At 33.7% G+C, this 17569-nt stretch overlaps 3 protein-coding genes across 4 annotated transcripts; all 3 read right to left on the reverse strand.

The window, feature by feature from the left end:
- Positions 1-193: 193 nt before the first annotated feature.
- On the reverse strand, positions 194-2424 carry LOC146530459 (UDP-glucosyltransferase 2-like). Its single transcript, XM_085201072.1, has 4 exons — positions 1527-2424; positions 1106-1328; positions 627-846; positions 194-484 (listed from the first exon to the last, which is right to left on the reverse strand). Exons 1-4 carry the CDS (start codon positions 2346-2348, stop codon positions 202-204), a joined length of 1548 nt encoding a protein of 515 aa, XP_085057198.1. The 5' UTR covers positions 2349-2424; the 3' UTR covers positions 194-201.
- A 1599-nt stretch (positions 2425-4023) lies between these two features.
- LOC146530460 (uncharacterized) lies at positions 4024-5315 on the reverse strand. The gene is made up of 3 exons (XM_085200732.1): positions 5147-5315; positions 4703-4830; positions 4024-4475 (listed from the first exon to the last, which is right to left on the reverse strand). Exons 1-3 carry the CDS (start codon positions 5193-5195, stop codon positions 4314-4316), a joined length of 339 nt encoding a protein of 112 aa, XP_085056858.1. The 5' UTR covers positions 5196-5315; the 3' UTR covers positions 4024-4313.
- A 1033-nt stretch (positions 5316-6348) lies between these two features.
- Positions 6349-17319, reverse strand: LOC146530461 (venom protease-like). Of its 2 annotated transcripts, XM_085200099.1 has the most exons (10): positions 17060-17319; positions 15199-15302; positions 9720-9817; positions 9295-9434; positions 8672-8823; positions 8083-8195; positions 7357-7509; positions 7075-7204; positions 6758-6889; positions 6349-6556 (listed from the first exon to the last, which is right to left on the reverse strand). In XM_085200099.1, exons 1-10 carry the CDS (start codon positions 17130-17132, stop codon positions 6389-6391), a joined length of 1263 nt encoding a protein of 420 aa, XP_085056225.1. In that variant the 5' UTR covers positions 17133-17319; the 3' UTR covers positions 6349-6388. The 2 variants fall into 2 exon arrangements, with proteins under 2 accessions (XP_085056225.1, XP_085056226.1); XM_085200100.1 differs by lacking the exon at positions 15199-15302 and having other exon boundaries at positions 17060-17199.
- Positions 17320-17569: the final 250 nt, after the last annotated feature.

Raw genomic sequence — 17569 nt, forward strand, 5'->3', positions numbered from 1 at the left:
CTTAGTTACTTTTTGAATCTAACTCTACAGTCATCGCGTACAACCAAACATATATAAAGTCTCATGTAGTGTCCTAACAAATAAAATGAAATGAAACAAAAACAAGATATTAAATTGATTACACTGACAACATGCCACCAACCCACTATTAGACCCAAAAACTATTTATTTAAGACATATTACTGCACAACAATAAATATACTAATTTATTTTCAATTTATTATGCATACAGAAAATTTTCATGTACGCAAATTTCAACAAAAGTCCAATTATTACAATGAAAATGATCAAAATGACAGCTAACATAACAAAAATCAATTCTAATTCATAATATTCCGTCCAATGTAATCCAGCTGCGACTGTCCTCAAATGCCCAGCTCCGTTGTTCCTCAGCACGTACTCCGTCCACCAGACGGCGCGCTCTAGGGGCGTCTGGGGCTGATCGTTTAGTATTCTGCGCAATTTACGCATATTATTACGATATCTGAAAAGTAAAATATATTTGTATTCTGTATTGTATCTATTATATTTTAAAGTTACGATACTATTACCTACAGAAAAATATTGAATATTAAAAAATGTCAAAAGTGAAGTAAAAAGTAAAATAATATCAAATAAATACATACTTTGGATCTTGAATAGTAACGTTGATGGCATTTTTCAACTGTTCCTCAGTAAGAAATTCCATATTAAGTCTTATGCCTATATTGTGGACTTCGAAATTATCAGCATTAAAATACTGATCTGCAAGCAATGGCACACCGATAACGGGAACAGCAGCAGCAATGGCTTCATCAGTTGATTGTAAACCGCCTTGTGTTATGAATAAATTGATTTTTGGATGTTCTGAAAATATACACATAAAAAGAAAATTTCATGTCTGAAATACGTATTTTATTGTTTTTTCCTGCTTTTCATTGCTGCCATTTGTCTTGTTGCGTGAAGTAAAAAATAATAATATACTTACTCATACATTTTTTTATAATATAAATTAAAAATTTTGCGTTCAGCCAAATATGTCTTTGTTGCGTTACCATTTACTTATATGATCAAACAACATTTTACTATTTGGAATATTAATTAAACAGAAATTAACCCAACTTACTTAGTAAATCCGATTGCGGGTACCATTTCGACAATATGACGTTTTTAGGGCAACCTGGAAATTCTTCTTGATCCCATTTCCACAGAACGTCGTAAGGTAATTCAGAGAAAACTTTTACGAAAATGTTTATCTTATCTGGCGGCAACAGTGATGGTTTTACGTTTGTGCCAAAACTTATGTAAATAACACCGTATTTTGAAGAATCCAAAACGTTTTTTAAATCCTGCAAAGAACAAATGATTTTTTAAACGTCCGTTTTGTATTTTGCATGAAATGTAGATAAACTGTTAACCAATCACTTGGTTCGCTTATAGCAGTGGCTTTGCACGTTTGATGGTCACAAAGCCGCTTTGTCAAAGTAGAGGGAGGAAACTTTATAAACTTTAAACCATAATTTTCAAAACTTATAGTAATGTGTTACCTTTGGTAATTCCTTTTCTTTCTTATTGTGTAAACCTCCAATATATATGAAGTTTGGTGGGATCGGCCTGTTTACATCCCAAATTGGATTAACGTTTAGAAATCGTAAATGAATATTCTTTTTTAATTCGGATAATTCTGGTATTTTCGGGCCAAACACGCGTTTCAACATATTGTTTTCTCTAATTTCTAGGTTGCTATACATATACTTCAAAGCGTAATAAATATATGTTTGATGTATTTTCTCCCATAAATTTTTATATCTAATTTTTTGCTGCAAGGGGACAGGGTACAGAAGAGGGTGTTCTATTCCACCTAGATCTACATAAGTATTGATTGTTCCACCAAGCGAGCTGAAGTCAATAACTGGAACATCGTATATGTATGAAAAGCTTAACGATGGCCTCGCACAGGTTTCAGTTATTAACAAATCAAATTTTTCATTTTTGTTGTTAATAAGGTTTTGGACCTGAGGAGATTGTGCTTGAGCTTCAAAAATATCAACTAATAATACGCAGGCTAGTTGTATAGATTCAACATGATCTCCTGCAGTTCCTCTTTCAACTGACGTAAAATTACTCCAAATCCCGTAGGATATGTCATGAACGTCTATTTCTTTTAAATTTTTAGGACTTTGTCCATCTTTGAATGCTGGGTCTGTAGTAATCACTGTAACTTCATGTCCACGCCTGGCCAGCTCCAGCACAAAAGGGCGAAACACTACTTGATGACTTATACAAGGAGTTGGAAATATTGCTAATATTCTTTTTGGATTACTTATTACGAATTGGATATATACGAACAATATAATTATACGAAACATTTTTTTAATTATCACATTTATGGAAACGAAAATATTTATGAATTAAAAACAATAACTTGTTCAATGTGTGTCTTTAAACGAGTGGAACACTAGAATGAGTCTGATTCAACCCGAATACGAGCTAAATCGTCTCCGCGTGCATTTCTCAAACAAAAAAATATAACGCGACAACCTAAGTATTTGCAGAAACTGGTTATCAGTTTATTATATACCTACAAAAAATTTATCTTCAGTAGTCACGGTAGGTTTTTTTTAATGTATGCGATATAATAATATATGTACAGGCATTATTTTATTGTCAATAGCGTGATTTCTTTTTTTATCTACTTTTACAACCTGAACTGTGTTATGTCGTATACTTTAAATTAGCGTGCTCTATAATATTAATGTAGTCGGGAAAAATACGTATAAATATTTTTTTATTAGGGAAGTTATGAAATTATGTCTTATTTAAAATCAAAAATTGGAAATAAACTATCACTGAATACAAACTGGCTCTAGAATCAATCCTTTCAAGTTATTTAAGCCATCTTTTGAGTTATTAGAGTAGTAGTGTAAGGATTAAGCACAAAAAATAAAAGACATTCAAATTTGAAACAATTTTTATTAAACATTTTGAGTGCAACCTTAAACCTATGTTTGAGCAAAAACAATAATAAACAATTCTTTTAGCAAAATTGTTTTAATCGATTCATAAAACAAAGAACCTTAATTTAAAAAGTTACAATACGAGTATATCAAGTTACATTATTTTGTTATACGTAATAAATAAAATAAAAAAAAATAACTTTAATTCTGAAATATCACATCACAAAGTAATAATAATAAAGACTATCTTTATGTAATGTGAAGTTACAAATAAATTGAAAAATATCAGTTTCTAAAAGTTAAACTATAGTATTTTGGCGGGCGAAGCCGCGAGTTGGTCGCTAGTACAATTAACGCATCATATAGAATAGGCAGGGAGTGCTTAGTAATACTAATTTATTTCTTTCTCTTTAACCGACTTCTGTAAGAAAAGGAGGTTATCAATTCGACTGTATTTTTTTTTCTTTTTTTTTTAAGTTTGTTACCTCATAACTTTTGATTGAGTGAACCGATTTTGAAAAATTTTTTTTTTATTTGAAAGCTTCCCGAATGGTCCCATTTTTTTTGGTTCATGTCTGACAATGGTATCTATGAGAAAATCACATAAGTCTTAAATTTGCATTAGGCATGTGCGCGACTAATAGCCGAATAACTCAATGCCGCGCCAACCGATTTTGATGATTCTTTTTTTATTTGAAAGGATACACTTTAAGGATAATTTGGTGAAAGTTTGGTTAGGTTCCGATTATGGGATCCGGTGAAAATTGAGAAAGTTTGTTTTTTTTTGGTAAAAAATGGATTATACTGTAATAGTTACAAGCAAAAACTTTTTAAATTGATGTCTGAAGTGAGATTCCTGATCGTTGCATTTCTTTTCAACCAACCTCAAAAAAGAGGATGTTCTCATTTTCAACCAACTTCAAAAAAAGGGAGATTCTCAATTCGCCTGAATTCGCCTGAGACCGGGAGTGGTAAAGCACTCTGTTCCCATAGAGACACTTCAGACCCCCATCTCCCGCCTAACTATGGAGGCATTGTTACGCGGTATTGAGTGGCGGACTGCGTTGGGCATAAATAATTTCAAATATTTACTTTAATGTTCTTTATTTTACTATTATAATATCTGTTTATAATATAATATTTATATAGCTTAACTTTAGGTATGTAACAAAGCCATTTTTTAACTGAACGTGAATCTAAAATATTCAAATTTTAATAATATTTTAATAATTAAGTAGAATGTTATTTTACTTAATTATAATTTTAGTAATTTATTACTTATTTTTTATAAGCATATTTATTTCACTCAAAACTCAAAACGTATATTAATATTGTGTATAACATTCAATTTCCTATATAAGCTAACATTCTTATTCTTCACATATATAACGCCTGAAGTACATTTTCAGCTTCATCCTGTCGTTCCAGCTTCATATCGCTCGGTCCCTTCCATACATTATCCGCCAAAGCGATGACTGGTAGAGTCCTCCATTGAGACTGAGGATCGTCTGCTCTCCATTCTTCATTTTGTTTTAACAACTAAAATAAATGGTGGGTAAACATGATTCAGACCTAGAGGACGTGACGAGCTTCAAATTACTGTTTGTAATTTGTACGGTTATTTTTTTTTTTGTGATTATTTATTATCTAAGGAATTCATTATGTTTATTTCTTTAATAGTCCATTTGACTGTTAAAATTGCACAATATTTGACATAATAAAAATAAGTTAATTAATGTATGACTTATGTATTAAACTAAATGTACCTTGGTATTGTCAGGTCCACGTTTCTTCCGCAAATAATTGAAGCAGCAGGAGCGGAAGTACCTGGTCCCGCACGCCGGAGCGCACTCACTGCCGCAGGAGTTGCACATAGTCGCTGCCCAGATGCAGCCTGAACAATTATATAGTGAAGGTACGAAGTATGTGTAATGGAAAGTTTAAATTACTAAAAGGCCTCGCAGGAAAAAATCTTTCATATAAAGAAAATCGTTGTATTAGATATTTAAATAAACCGGCTAAGCGCAAGTACTATTCCGCTCCCATTCATATTTTTTTATTGTTTTCAGGGTTCCGTACCTTTTAAGAAAAAAAGGAACCCTTATAAGATCGCTTTGTTGTCCGTCTGTCTGTCTGTCAAGAGGATTTGTCTCAGGAACGTTTGGATATATCGAGTTAAAATATATAGCTATCGGTGTAACAGTTCTTACCAAATAACATAGCAAGGAATGATAAAATAATTGAAACTTTGACCATCATGGAATTTGGATGCAACTTCTACACGTGATGAAGCAACGTGTTTGAATGAAAAAAACTATGAAAAGAGTCTTTTTTATATGTATCAGTATTTACTCAACAGTGGGAAGATATTTGTTTATTTTGTAAAGTTATACAACCTTTTTACTTTAAGTATGTGTCTATTTGAGTGTACTTAAAATGTAGTAGCTGAAGATCGGTGAAGTTCGAGTCGGAATCGTGCACCGAGGGTTCCGTACCTATTTCGTGATTATAGGTCAACAAGAAATATAACTTAAAAAAATTGACGAGATTTCTTTTTCGGGCGCGTGCTCTTATTTTGTATGAATTATGTTTGTAACGGGTTCTTTCTGTGTTATATATACAATTAACTATTTCTTAACTAATATTTTTTCTTTTATTAATACTGTAAGTTTTTACTTCTTGCTTAGTTTTGTAATTCTAGGTCCACAGTAACCTATAATTTTGTCTAGTGTTTCGTTTTAGTTAGTTAGTTTGTTTTTAGTGTTTCGTTTGTTGTTTATGAAGTGTGGAACCTTTAAAATAATTTAGAGTGAATCAATAATAAAATACATCTAAAAATATATTTTTTTTATATATATTTTCTGCCTGTCGGTCTGATTGTACGTGCATATTCCTGGGCTACTGTAATGATTTGCTTACACTCCATATATTCTATTCAAATTAGTCCTGTAAAATGTAGTATTTAAAGAAGCGAAAAGTGGAGTATCTTGAAGGTAAATATTTCTATTTGGCTATTATAAGCTTTATAAATGCTTTTAAATTGTAACGTTCTATAAAAACATCCACAGTGTTACTCCTATAAAAGCTATTATCGGCTCGGGAGGCAGTTCTGTTGTGCATTTTTTTCTAATTTCATGAATTGTTATCTAATTTACTTACTATTAATTGCTAAAATTACTATCTAAAAACTATTTACTGATTTTAAGTATGAATTTTAATATGGCCAACTTTCAAATGGTCTTTTCATTTCATCTGTCAAATGACTTTCAGAATAAAGTATTTTCAGAATTTCAATGTAATTTTTAAACCTACCAACGCTGCACTCTTATAGGTATAGACATGAGGAATCTATAAGACCTGTTTTTATTATTCGCTTGCATAACCCTAAGAAAGGAAAAAGAAAACTAATAAACCAATTTCGTTAAATTTTTATTCCATCCGTTTATACGAAGCTATGGCCATACAATGTTCTCTATCCAGGGCACGTACGCCGCTACCCGGGTGTATATCCCGGGCTCACCTATATACCCGCAGGCCCTGCCGAAGGAGGTAACGCCTACTATTGTATACATGCAGGTGATTTGCTTGTGCTTTAGCTGGAGGGGGCCGCCGCTGTCACCCTGGAAAAATATTATAAAAAATAAAATATAATTTAATATTGACGTAACCGTCGCACTTACAACGCACACACGCATTCGGAATATTGAACTATTTTTATTCGGCGGCGTTGAGTTTTGCCAGTCAACACACACTATTTAAAATTTAGGCGGAAAACGGAGAAACGAGTGCCTCAGCACTAGGTTGCTAAGTAAAATATTTACCTGACAAGTGTCTTTGGACATGTTCTTGTCGCCATAACAAATTTGAGTCTTTTCATCGAAACCATTGCGCATTAGCCGCATTGGAGGGAACATGTTATGACATTCTGAGGTTGAAAACTTTTCTAGGATGACCTGTAAACAATTAGTTTGTTTCATTAATTTATATTTTATATAAGCTTAAGAGCTTTTAGTTTTATTTTTAACATGAACAATAGGGTAGATAGAGAAAAACTAGTGTTACGACACTTTGTTCGAATCAACGACACTGCCTATATTATAATGAAGGTATAAGTACAGTAGTACAGTTATTGACATACCTTCTGTAATTCATCAGCATTAGCACCTCTGTTCTGAGTGGCGCCCCACCCGCTGGCAAGCGCCTTGTCGTACACGTTGGGACTGCCTAAGTCTAGGCAGGCTGGTACAGCGAACTGATCGAGGAGCATACTAAAATGGGTAAAAAAAGGAATTAGGTTTTAATATTATTTTAATTAATTAATTTAATTATTATATAGTATTTTTGTGTAGAGTCACGGCACTGTGGGACAAGATCCCCAGTCCCCTTCAATGTTTTCTTTTAGTAAATAATGAATACTTACTCTCTATCAGCTTCCAATAATGCAATATCATTATATCTATGCGGCGGGTAGTACTCCGGGTGTTTGATGATGTTCTTGACTTTATACAATCGTTGGCTGTCTATTGGATCAGTGCGACGTTGGATGCCGATGCGGGCGTACGCCACTTTACCTCTGTAACAACAAAAAAATCAGTAAAAAATAAATAAACTACTTAGTAAAAACATTAAGTATATGTTATAGAGAAAACGTGAAGCTAAAAACCCAAAAGTAGGTATCTGTTTCAATTAAAACTGAACCTACGACCTCTATTTTTTAACCTACAAACTAATTAGCATTAAGTTGTCTAAAGTGCATTTACTAAGAAAATTCTCTGAATGTTATTATCAATTCATGTTACTCATTTAGTGTTCATACAATTATTGCTCATTTATGTTGAAACTGATAAAATTATGACTAAGCAGGAATCCACATTCAGTATTTAAAAAAATATTTTTTTAGCTATCGCCGTATCCCTCACAGAGCAGGGTTGACAAAGGGAGCCAGGCGGCAGAGGGAGGTGACAGCCTGGAAATATAGTGTTAAGACATTCCATTTTCCATTAAGATAAATCTAAAAAATCTTTTTGTAGAGAATATAGAAAACAAACCATATTATTCTTCACTATCTGCCCGATTAGTTTGAATTAACGAAAAGTGGAGAAAAGAGTTAACACTTTGAAAATATAATAACAATATGAATACTCACAGATCCCTGCTCGAAGTACAGTGTCCCGCTGTCAATATATATTTCTCACTGAGTATGGATCCACCGCAGAGCCATTGTACGGAACTTTCATCTTTCCCATAACCTAAGAGAGCCTGGAATTAAAAGAAGACAAAAATAAGTGATAATTTAAAAAAATGCCACACAAAAGGCTTTTAAAATAAACAAAAAATTTAAAGAGCTGATGGTCTTCAAATGGCTGAACAAACTTTTTTGTGTCACGGCTTAGAACAGTCTGGATTAAGCTGCCTTTTAATATAAAAAAAAACTAAATCAAAATCGGTTCATCCATTTGTAGGCCACGAAACGCACATACACAGATACCGCACTAAACTTATAATGGCCCTGAGTTTTCGTCGGGATCAATAAAAAAGAACAACATGACTTTTTTATAACAATAAAGTTATTAAATTTTTTAGAGGAACCATTTTTACCATACGATTAAATTATTTCTCTGCTCTGGTGGACAAAACACGGTGCTGAATTCCGCCACACAACAGATTGTTTTAACAGAAGGTTCTCTCTCCCTATCCTGCTTTACGGGTGTATCCCGTGTGAAGCTTATTCTTACCATATGAGGAAATTCCGCAGTTGTGGCCGCAACCCCACCCACTATGAGATCGACTGCATTATGCCTACATTTATAGGTCCTAGCCTTCTTTCCGGTAAGAGCTACTCCCCTCTCGCAAGGAAAGACGAACTTTTGCTGGTACTCGATGCATTCTGAAAAAAATAATAATTATATTAATTTCACACTAGCATAAGACATAGCTATCTTGCATAAAAGAACGTAGTGTCTTAACACTCCGCATCGACTAATATTCATGACATTGTATGTTGAGATGCAGAACTCAACCACGCGCTTAGTCTTGTTACAAAAGCGGGGAAATTATTTTCTTCCTCGATGGCAATCAAACGCAAAGATGCGTTCAAATCGTATGCAAACAGTTCGAAGTTGTGCCGCTGGTTGTCGGTTATTCGATATCTTCGCTTTGGTAAACAAAAAGCGCGGTGTTGAGTTGCGCTAATCAAACACGGTTCAAGTGTATTAACAGTAGGCCTTGAGGCCCGTCGTGGTGCAGGGGAACGAGCGTGCCGCTATAAACCCAACAGGTTCGGGGTTCATATCCTCGCACTGGTAACGAAGCAAATGGCAGTGTTGACTTAAGTACTATCTAAGTACAAGATACTCACTATCCCAAGCTTTCTGGCCCGTTTTTGGTGCTGTCATATTAGCGAGTAATGGTTCACATCCGTCGTCGGTGACGGGAACCTTGTCATTCATGACATAGTCGTATACTGGTGGCACATACTCGGTAGTAGACGGGGTGGGCCTGAAAACGAAAACGGCTTTTATTGGCCTTCTAAAGTTTAATGAAACTTATTGTGAAATATATTTTTTTTGTTTCAGACAGTATCTGACACATGCCAGGATACACTTCCGTTCCCCATTTTTCGCCGAATTCGCACTTTGTTTCTTTACCAGAACGAGGAAATTAAAACACTAAATATATAATTCCACGGAGAGGGAATCGAACACAAAACCCTTGCATATATATTCGCATGCTTGTGACGGTCTCGTAGTCCTCGATATGTGCGAATGATAGAGAGCTACCTACCGTCTAGTACTGGTAGTGGCTACTGGAGGCTGATACGTGGTCGTCTTAACATTGTCCATGCAACATACAATGGGATCTGCTGTTGCGAACGAACATAACTGTAAAGAAAGAAATGTTTGATAAAATAAAATAGTCCAAGTAAATATTATATTTTTTTATTAAAAAAATTAAACCGATTTCAAGTATTTGTTAATTACCCATATCTCAAAGTACCAATATCGAATTTATTTCATTGAAAAAGGAATAAATTTCGATATGATTTTTAGTTCTTGTGTAATTTCTGGACAAACGTACAAACATTCATATTTTTATGAAATTCAGCACACATATTTGGAAGGCTAAATGCTTCACGCTTCGTACCTAGCGGGGTAACACGATCATCAAGAACACTTTGTTGCCTCTCTGTGCGTCTTTCAAGACCATTTTTATCGAGAACGATTGAAAATATCATGCTGATATTAATACCAAATACCCAGGTCTATAGTCCCTTGGATCAAAGAAAATGAAGCTTCTCTTTTTGGTTGTGGTTTTCTGATTTGTTATAATGTGTTTGTAACTCAACGCCGCGGTTTATCTGATTACCGCCATCCGCCAGTAAACCCAAAACCGTCATTTATAGTGTTAGTATTAGTTTAATAAATGTTATAAGTGTCATTTTTTTCTTAATGGGAACGAGGTTCCTAGGTTCCCTTTGCTACCCTGTAATATGCGCCGGGACAGAGTGGAGCCAAATGAACTAATTGCTTACAAAAATATACAAAACACGTCTCTGTAATCATCAGTTAGGTTAGATTAATTGACCTCTCAATCGACGAACAACTATCAAACAACATACTATATCGTCCCTTGCCTCAAATTGTATATTATTAAATAAAATTTAAATATATATATTTCTATCAACTTCAAGCTGTATCCCGCACACAGAAGGTACCTAGTGTTAAGACACTCCGTTCCCCGTTTACCGCCGAATTGCAGAATTGCGTGTTGAACTGCGGAACTCAACGCCGCGCTTTGCTTCGGCACCAGAGTGAAAAAATATAAATTCAATTAAATTCAATAAAAATTTCATTTCCTCGAGTGGGGATCGAACCCACAACCAGTCGTGTTAACAGTCATACACTTGCGCCCCAGTGCAGCGCAGCGCCACGACTGGCCTCGTTTAATTTATATGATACAATGTAATATATATCTAGAAGTAAATATATATATGCATGTCCAGGCAGCCATTATAAACTATGCGCTTTACTTAGTAGGTATATAATATACATATATTATGGAACAACATAATTATCATTTGGTTTTTCCATTTTATACCGTCAATATCCTCAAACTTGTTTACGTTATATAAATATACCTAGAAGCGGACTTTTACCTCAAACGTCATAGTGACATATAAGTGCGGAGAAAAAGGAGAATTTTTTGACTTCACGCTTTATCTTGTATATAGAAGGGTAAGCTGGGGGAACATAGTGTTAAGACACTGCGATCTCCATTTTCCGCGGAATTCTTGCGGCGTTGTGTGTTGACTGGTGGAACAGAACGCCGCGTGGAAATCGAACCAATAATCGGCGCCTTTTTAGCCGCTGCTGCACAGTGACAGAAATAGAAGAGTTAGTACGTTATTTCTACGTTCTCTTCGTTTTGTGACTACGCGGGGGAATGATTATATCTATTATATTTACATTATTATTTTTAACGAATTGCTCTGTGAAGATAACTGCGGGGTTGGGTTGCGCCGCTCAATATGTAATTGGATTTAATATAAGTATATTTTTTATATAGCAAAGTAGGAAGATGGAACCTTAATTAAGACACTTTGTACCACACATATCGCACAAATTTAGAAAAATTGCGTTATGAGTGGTGGAACTTAACGATTATTATTAAATGAAATTGCTTTATTCCCTCGAATGGTCGTCACTCGACTCCATAACCTTTAAGTTACCAATAAGACGCTGTGCCGTTGCGCTACTACGGCCTCGATGGAGTTAAGACACTCGATTATCCGCATTCCACCAGAATTCAAAATATTGCGTGTTGTTGCATGGCGGTACTCAACGCTGCATTTTGTTCTTTAAGAGCGGAAAAATAAAGTATATTAATTCCTCCAAGTGGGAATCTAATTCGCATTTACTGTGTTTACTGTCAAACAATTCCGCTGCGTCACGCAGCCTACTAAAAATCACTCAAAAATATATTCATATATATTTTTGCACATAGTGAGAATCGAACCTAATACCTAATAATAATTCCTATAACGGTGCGCACGATACCAAGTTGACTCACCCGAAGGTCATTGAAGCAAAAAGTCATTTCCTCCGCATCTGGATAGTAAGGAACAAATATATGAAACGCTTCAAGATAGAAAGAGAAAGAATATACATATTTATCGCAAGCACGTACTAATAAATATGCTGTGCAGCCGGCCGTCTGTATAAATTCTTTAAGTATGAGTTAGACTTTACATTATTTTATTATTTTATGCCAAGCGCGGAGTTGAGTTCCGCCATATACCGTGAAAATTTAAAAATGGATTTGAATGTACATGCATTCTAATTTCAAATATTTTTGTTTTGTTTATAATCTAATTTTTGTTTTGTTATAAAATCAACGTTAAATTTAGTATATTTATAATATTTAATATTTTAAAAACAAGATATCGAAGAAATATAATATGTATAGCTAATAAGAAATAGTTGAACCACACTTTACTACACCACTTGCCGGTATGTTACCCGATTGCCAATTTTCTGGCAAGCTTGGTAGTGCTTGGTATAAATAAATTTGTTACATTTTCATTGTATTGTAATAATATAACCTCTTAATGAAATTGTATTACATGTTATTGTGTAATAATATCAAATAATTTATTTTTAACATAAAATGGTGTGAAACAGTGGCGTAGCTAAGGTATTTGCTGCCCGGTGCGGCTTAGGGGACTTGATGCCCCTTTCCTTTGGATGAGTTCTAAAAAGAAAAAACAAAGTGATCGTCGACTTTGATGCCCCTTTTCCTTTTGATGCCCGGTGCGACCGCACCGCTCGCACCCCCCTAGCTACGCCACTGGTGTGAAAGCATCGAGTATTTATTCCCTATTCGGGTATAATTAAAATGTTTTTTTTATATCCCCGGTTTTAGGTTCCGTTTCTCCACACTCTCTCTCTGATTAAGCGCCTTATAACTACGTTTTCTCTGCATATCTCCTACTAGCGGGCGCGCGCAGCTTCGCTTGCGTATTTAGGGGTGAATTCGAATATACCATGAAACATGTGTTCAATTAAATACTTTTAATAGTCTGAATTTCAAATTTTATAAAAATTGGTCCCAATTAAAAAATAAATCTATACATACTTTCAACCCCTTATTTGCACCCTTAGGGGGTGAATTCTAGAAAACCATGAAACATATGTTCAATTAAATACTTTTAAGAGTCTGAATTTAAAATTTTATAAAAATTGGTTCCGATTTTAAAAAAAATCTATACAAACTTTCAACCCCTTATATGCACCCTTAGGAGGAGAATTCTAGAAAACGATGAAACACGTATTCAATTAAATACTTTTAAAAATCTAAATTTCAAATTTTATAAGAATCGCTGCCGATTTAATTTTTTTTTCATACAAACTTTGAGCCCCTATTTTACCCCTTTAGGGTTAAAATTTTTCAAAATCCCTTCTTAGTGGATGTCCAGATTACAAAAGTAAACATCTGTCCAAATTCCACGTTTCTACCATCAGCGGTTACGGCTGTGCGTGCGTCTTACCTCAGTCAGTGAGGACAAGTCCTTTTATATATATAGATAATGAGACGCATGAATATGAGGCAAACAAAATCTTTTTACAATTTATTGGCATAAGCGCACGCGCAGGTAAGAATTAGTCTTTTAGAGGTGATTATACGACAAACCGGTTTTCAGAGTAGCTCAGCAGTTTTTATTTTAATAACACCTGTTGTGAAGTCACTGGGAAAACCAATTGTAAAGTATTTGACTCAGAGTCATGTGTAAGCGTTTCAAAGCGTCACTTTATGTTGAGGCAAAGTGGTCCAACTTAGTATTACATTATTATATACCTCGAGAGTGTGGCCTCCTTGTTTGGTGACTGGAGAGTTTTATAATTAGATGCGGTCTTTGTTCATAGTATTTGTTTGTGTACAGGTATTTGTTTGTTTTAATTTGTTTTTTTTTTCACTTCTTGCTGTAACCCGTACATAGCAGGGTAGGTCCTGGATTGTAAGAAATTTCAACACTTGATCCTATCTAAATTTCAACTTTTCACATGCTAGTAGTTTTAGGTCTTAACTCTTATCTTTTAGTCTCTCAGTGAGTAACTGAAGAGTTGTAGTAGATGGAAGGAGATGATTGTTGAGAATAAGTTCGAGAATTAGTAATTTTTTACTCAACGCTAATTTTTCTTTTTTTTGTGTAAAATAAGGTACCTATGTACTCTTCCCACCGATTAAAAGATATATATTATATGTATTTTTTTTTTCTTTTTATCATATAAGCTTCGCAACCCAATTAAGTCTCTATGAGGCTCGGCTAAATCCCGGTTTAGCATTAGAAAATGTTAATTGCTAGAACTATTATAGTGCCATTAAAAGTATCATTTAACAATCGTTATTCGCTTATTAATTATATTACCCCTAATAAATTGATGCCTGATTACCTTGAATGTGTAAAACGACTTAAGTGTAATGGAAATCGGAGAAAAAAAGTAACGATAAAGTAATCAAAAAGTTGGAATAAGCTGTTGGCATAACGACATTGCCAGAAATTTCACTGCCAAGCAATAGTGTATGAGTATCGTCAGTATTTCATATTAAATCTAATGATGAGAGACTTAGTATTGATTTTGAATAACACAATATAACACAACACTATAATTGGCTAGTGTTTATCTGTCTGTCTATTTTGTGTTAAAAATTACAATATACATATACATATATACAAAACGTCTCTAGTATGTGTGCTGTGGTTATTATCTTATCTAAGTTTCCTTTCGTTCACATATCTAGCACATATACCTATGTATGTAAATAATATATATTTTATGATAAATTCATTTATACATATATAACTAGTTTTCCCTTCAGCTTTACCTCCTTAGTCATATGGAAATAAATAAGAATTATTTGTTATACTCTCAAGAACTATAAAGTTCCCCTTTTTTTAAAAAATGGTTATTCCTTGTTAATTTGCACGTATTGGCCGTAACTTAATAATAAAAAAAACAGTTCAAACCGTTAGTTCCTCAAATTGGCACCCTTAACCAAACAAACTCTTTAGGTTTATAAAATTAGTACATAAGTACGAGTATAGAGGAAATAATGTCGTGCTATATTACTATACTGTTTCTTTCTCTCACATTCTCTCTGTTACAAATGTATGCATATTTTGCTAAGATGTATCGCCAATCCTGTGTAGGCTTATGATTTTCTTATTTGTTTTTTTTCTTTTTAGAATTACATTAGTACTTACTTTTGGAGGTCCTCTTTGATTTTTAATATCATCTATTGCTGTTTTACAATTTCTAATATTTGTGCATATGCCCTCCTTATTATTATTATTAATACACGAATCACCTGTAATAAAATAATATCTTTCTTTGAATTGATTGAATACAGCAAGTAGCTTAATTGTTACGGGAATGCCAGTTACTTCAACGCCAATAATAATTAATCAGAGGATGAAACATGGGAGTAGTGGGAATATATTTTTGACAACCTTTTTCAGTTTAGTTCAGTTCTTTAATTTTACCATGTTTTTTATTAATCTATCTTTTGATACTTTTAAATAATTTTGTGATAAAAAGAAAAGCTACCACAGGTTCTTACAATCTAGCATTATAATTAACATACTCGTAGTTAATGAGATTAGTACATTCAAACAAACAAATTCTGCAACTTTTTGTTATTAGTACAGATAATAAATACTTTATATCCTAATTATGATATATAAAGGGGATAATTTTGCATGTTATTTCAATTTATTGCAATCAATTGGTGATTTTATATTTAGATCTCTGATGCATCCATTCCACTTAAGTTCTGTTTGTGAGATACACCACAAGCCCTCGCCCAATGTTTAATATTGCTTAACCTATTATATGATCTACACGTGGCCGTTCTGCCGGCTCCTATGCCGCTGCGCAACGACCCGCTAAAAGTTTGTTAAATTATCTAAATTTTGTGAGTGAAAAGTGAGGAACGGAGTTTCTCAACCCTAGGTTACCTCTGAATATCTTGCTATATGTGAGACACAGCGTGAAGCTAAAAGGCAAAAAGAAATTTTACCGCATTTTTGTGGTACGCACTGGTTTTTTACATCAGCCAATGTAAAATGAAAGGATGGACACAAAGCAAAAAACTTACTGGTGACTTACTGGCCTATGTTTACAGTGTATTAATATGTGAAGCAAAACTTTTTTGTACCCCTTTTTATGAAAATTGTGTTAACGCAAGAGTATGAAAATTGACACACTTATAGCTTGCATAGAGAAATAGTGCAGAATGCTAATATATTTTTTAAAATAACATATACAAAATATATTAATATGTATTTAGAATATAAATTTAACTGTAGCGGATTTGAAGCCACACTTCTTGGAAACTATCCAAGCGTTCTGCGTTCGCCTAAGTGTGGAAGAACACTTTAGAAATATAAAAAAATGATATACCTATTAAATTAATAAAAGAAGTAGGTATAACCCTGTTGTGTTTATGAAGTGACGCACACGTTGCTATGGTAACGCGTATTATTGTATTCGACAACGTGTCTAAAAAAACTAGCTTTCACCTGCGGCTTCGCCTGCGTACGAGTGAAAATAACTAATAGTTGTGTACGACACATTTTTACTGTTACCTCTGACCGGTAGTAGGTACGAATACAATGAGTTACAATTAACCTAATGTGATCATCTAATATTAATATATTTTTTTTAATTTCATGCATTCGTTCCTGAAATATAATAATAATGCCAATTGCCTGTTTTAAAAAAATAAGTAAGTTCAAAACTGTGTCCTTAAATAACTGACTTATTCATACTGTAATATTAATAAATAAAATAAATATTTTTTTATAATATACAATAAAAGCTTATACCGCAATTGCAAGAAATATGCGAAAATATAAATAGTACCCTCAAAACGAGTGCAATCGTACGCTATAAATAGTTAAACATCCTACTACATTCTAAAAACATACACATTTTTATAGAATTTATATAGTTGCGGTTAAGGAAAACCGTTATGGTTCAGTGGAAGTATACAAGAAGAGGAGCGGTATCAAATACCACGATGCAAAACTTATATTATGTAGAAATAAAAAAATAACAACAAACCTTCATATTGTCCATTCGCTTTTATGAAATAAATACTTAAAATTAAACTCAATGAAAATATTTTTATTGCCATGTTTATTTTTATTATTATTTTCTCCCTTTTTTGCCTTTTTTTCTGTTTCTAACTTAGCCCTTACACTGCACTCAACACTTTTATATCACAATTACATTATCCAAAGAAAAATGAGTATGGAATCAAGCAAGTCGTTCAAAATAAGCGTCTGTGCCAATGTTGTTACGAGTATACACTGAACATTTACCGCTTGGAACTAGTATATATACAAAGGCAACAGATAAAGTATGAATTTAAAGCCGCTGTGTCCCAGGGTTGCGCTTGACAGTAAATACAATGGTTCTAGGTTCTATTTCCACTGGGAGAATGAATTTCTCATTTTTCCCGCTCTAGTATCCACTAATCAACATGTATGTAATGTCTACAAAATTAAATACTGTGCAGAGAAAGAAGTTTCTTAACACTAGATCCAAATAGCTTATCCTCCTAGCGTGAAC

The sequence above is a fragment of the Heliconius melpomene genome, chromosome 17 (genome assembly GCF_056956725.1).
Source record: "Heliconius melpomene rosina isolate 202511_hmr_F chromosome 17, ASM5695672v1, whole genome shotgun sequence".
Taxonomy (NCBI): domain Eukaryota; kingdom Metazoa; phylum Arthropoda; class Insecta; order Lepidoptera; family Nymphalidae; genus Heliconius; species Heliconius melpomene.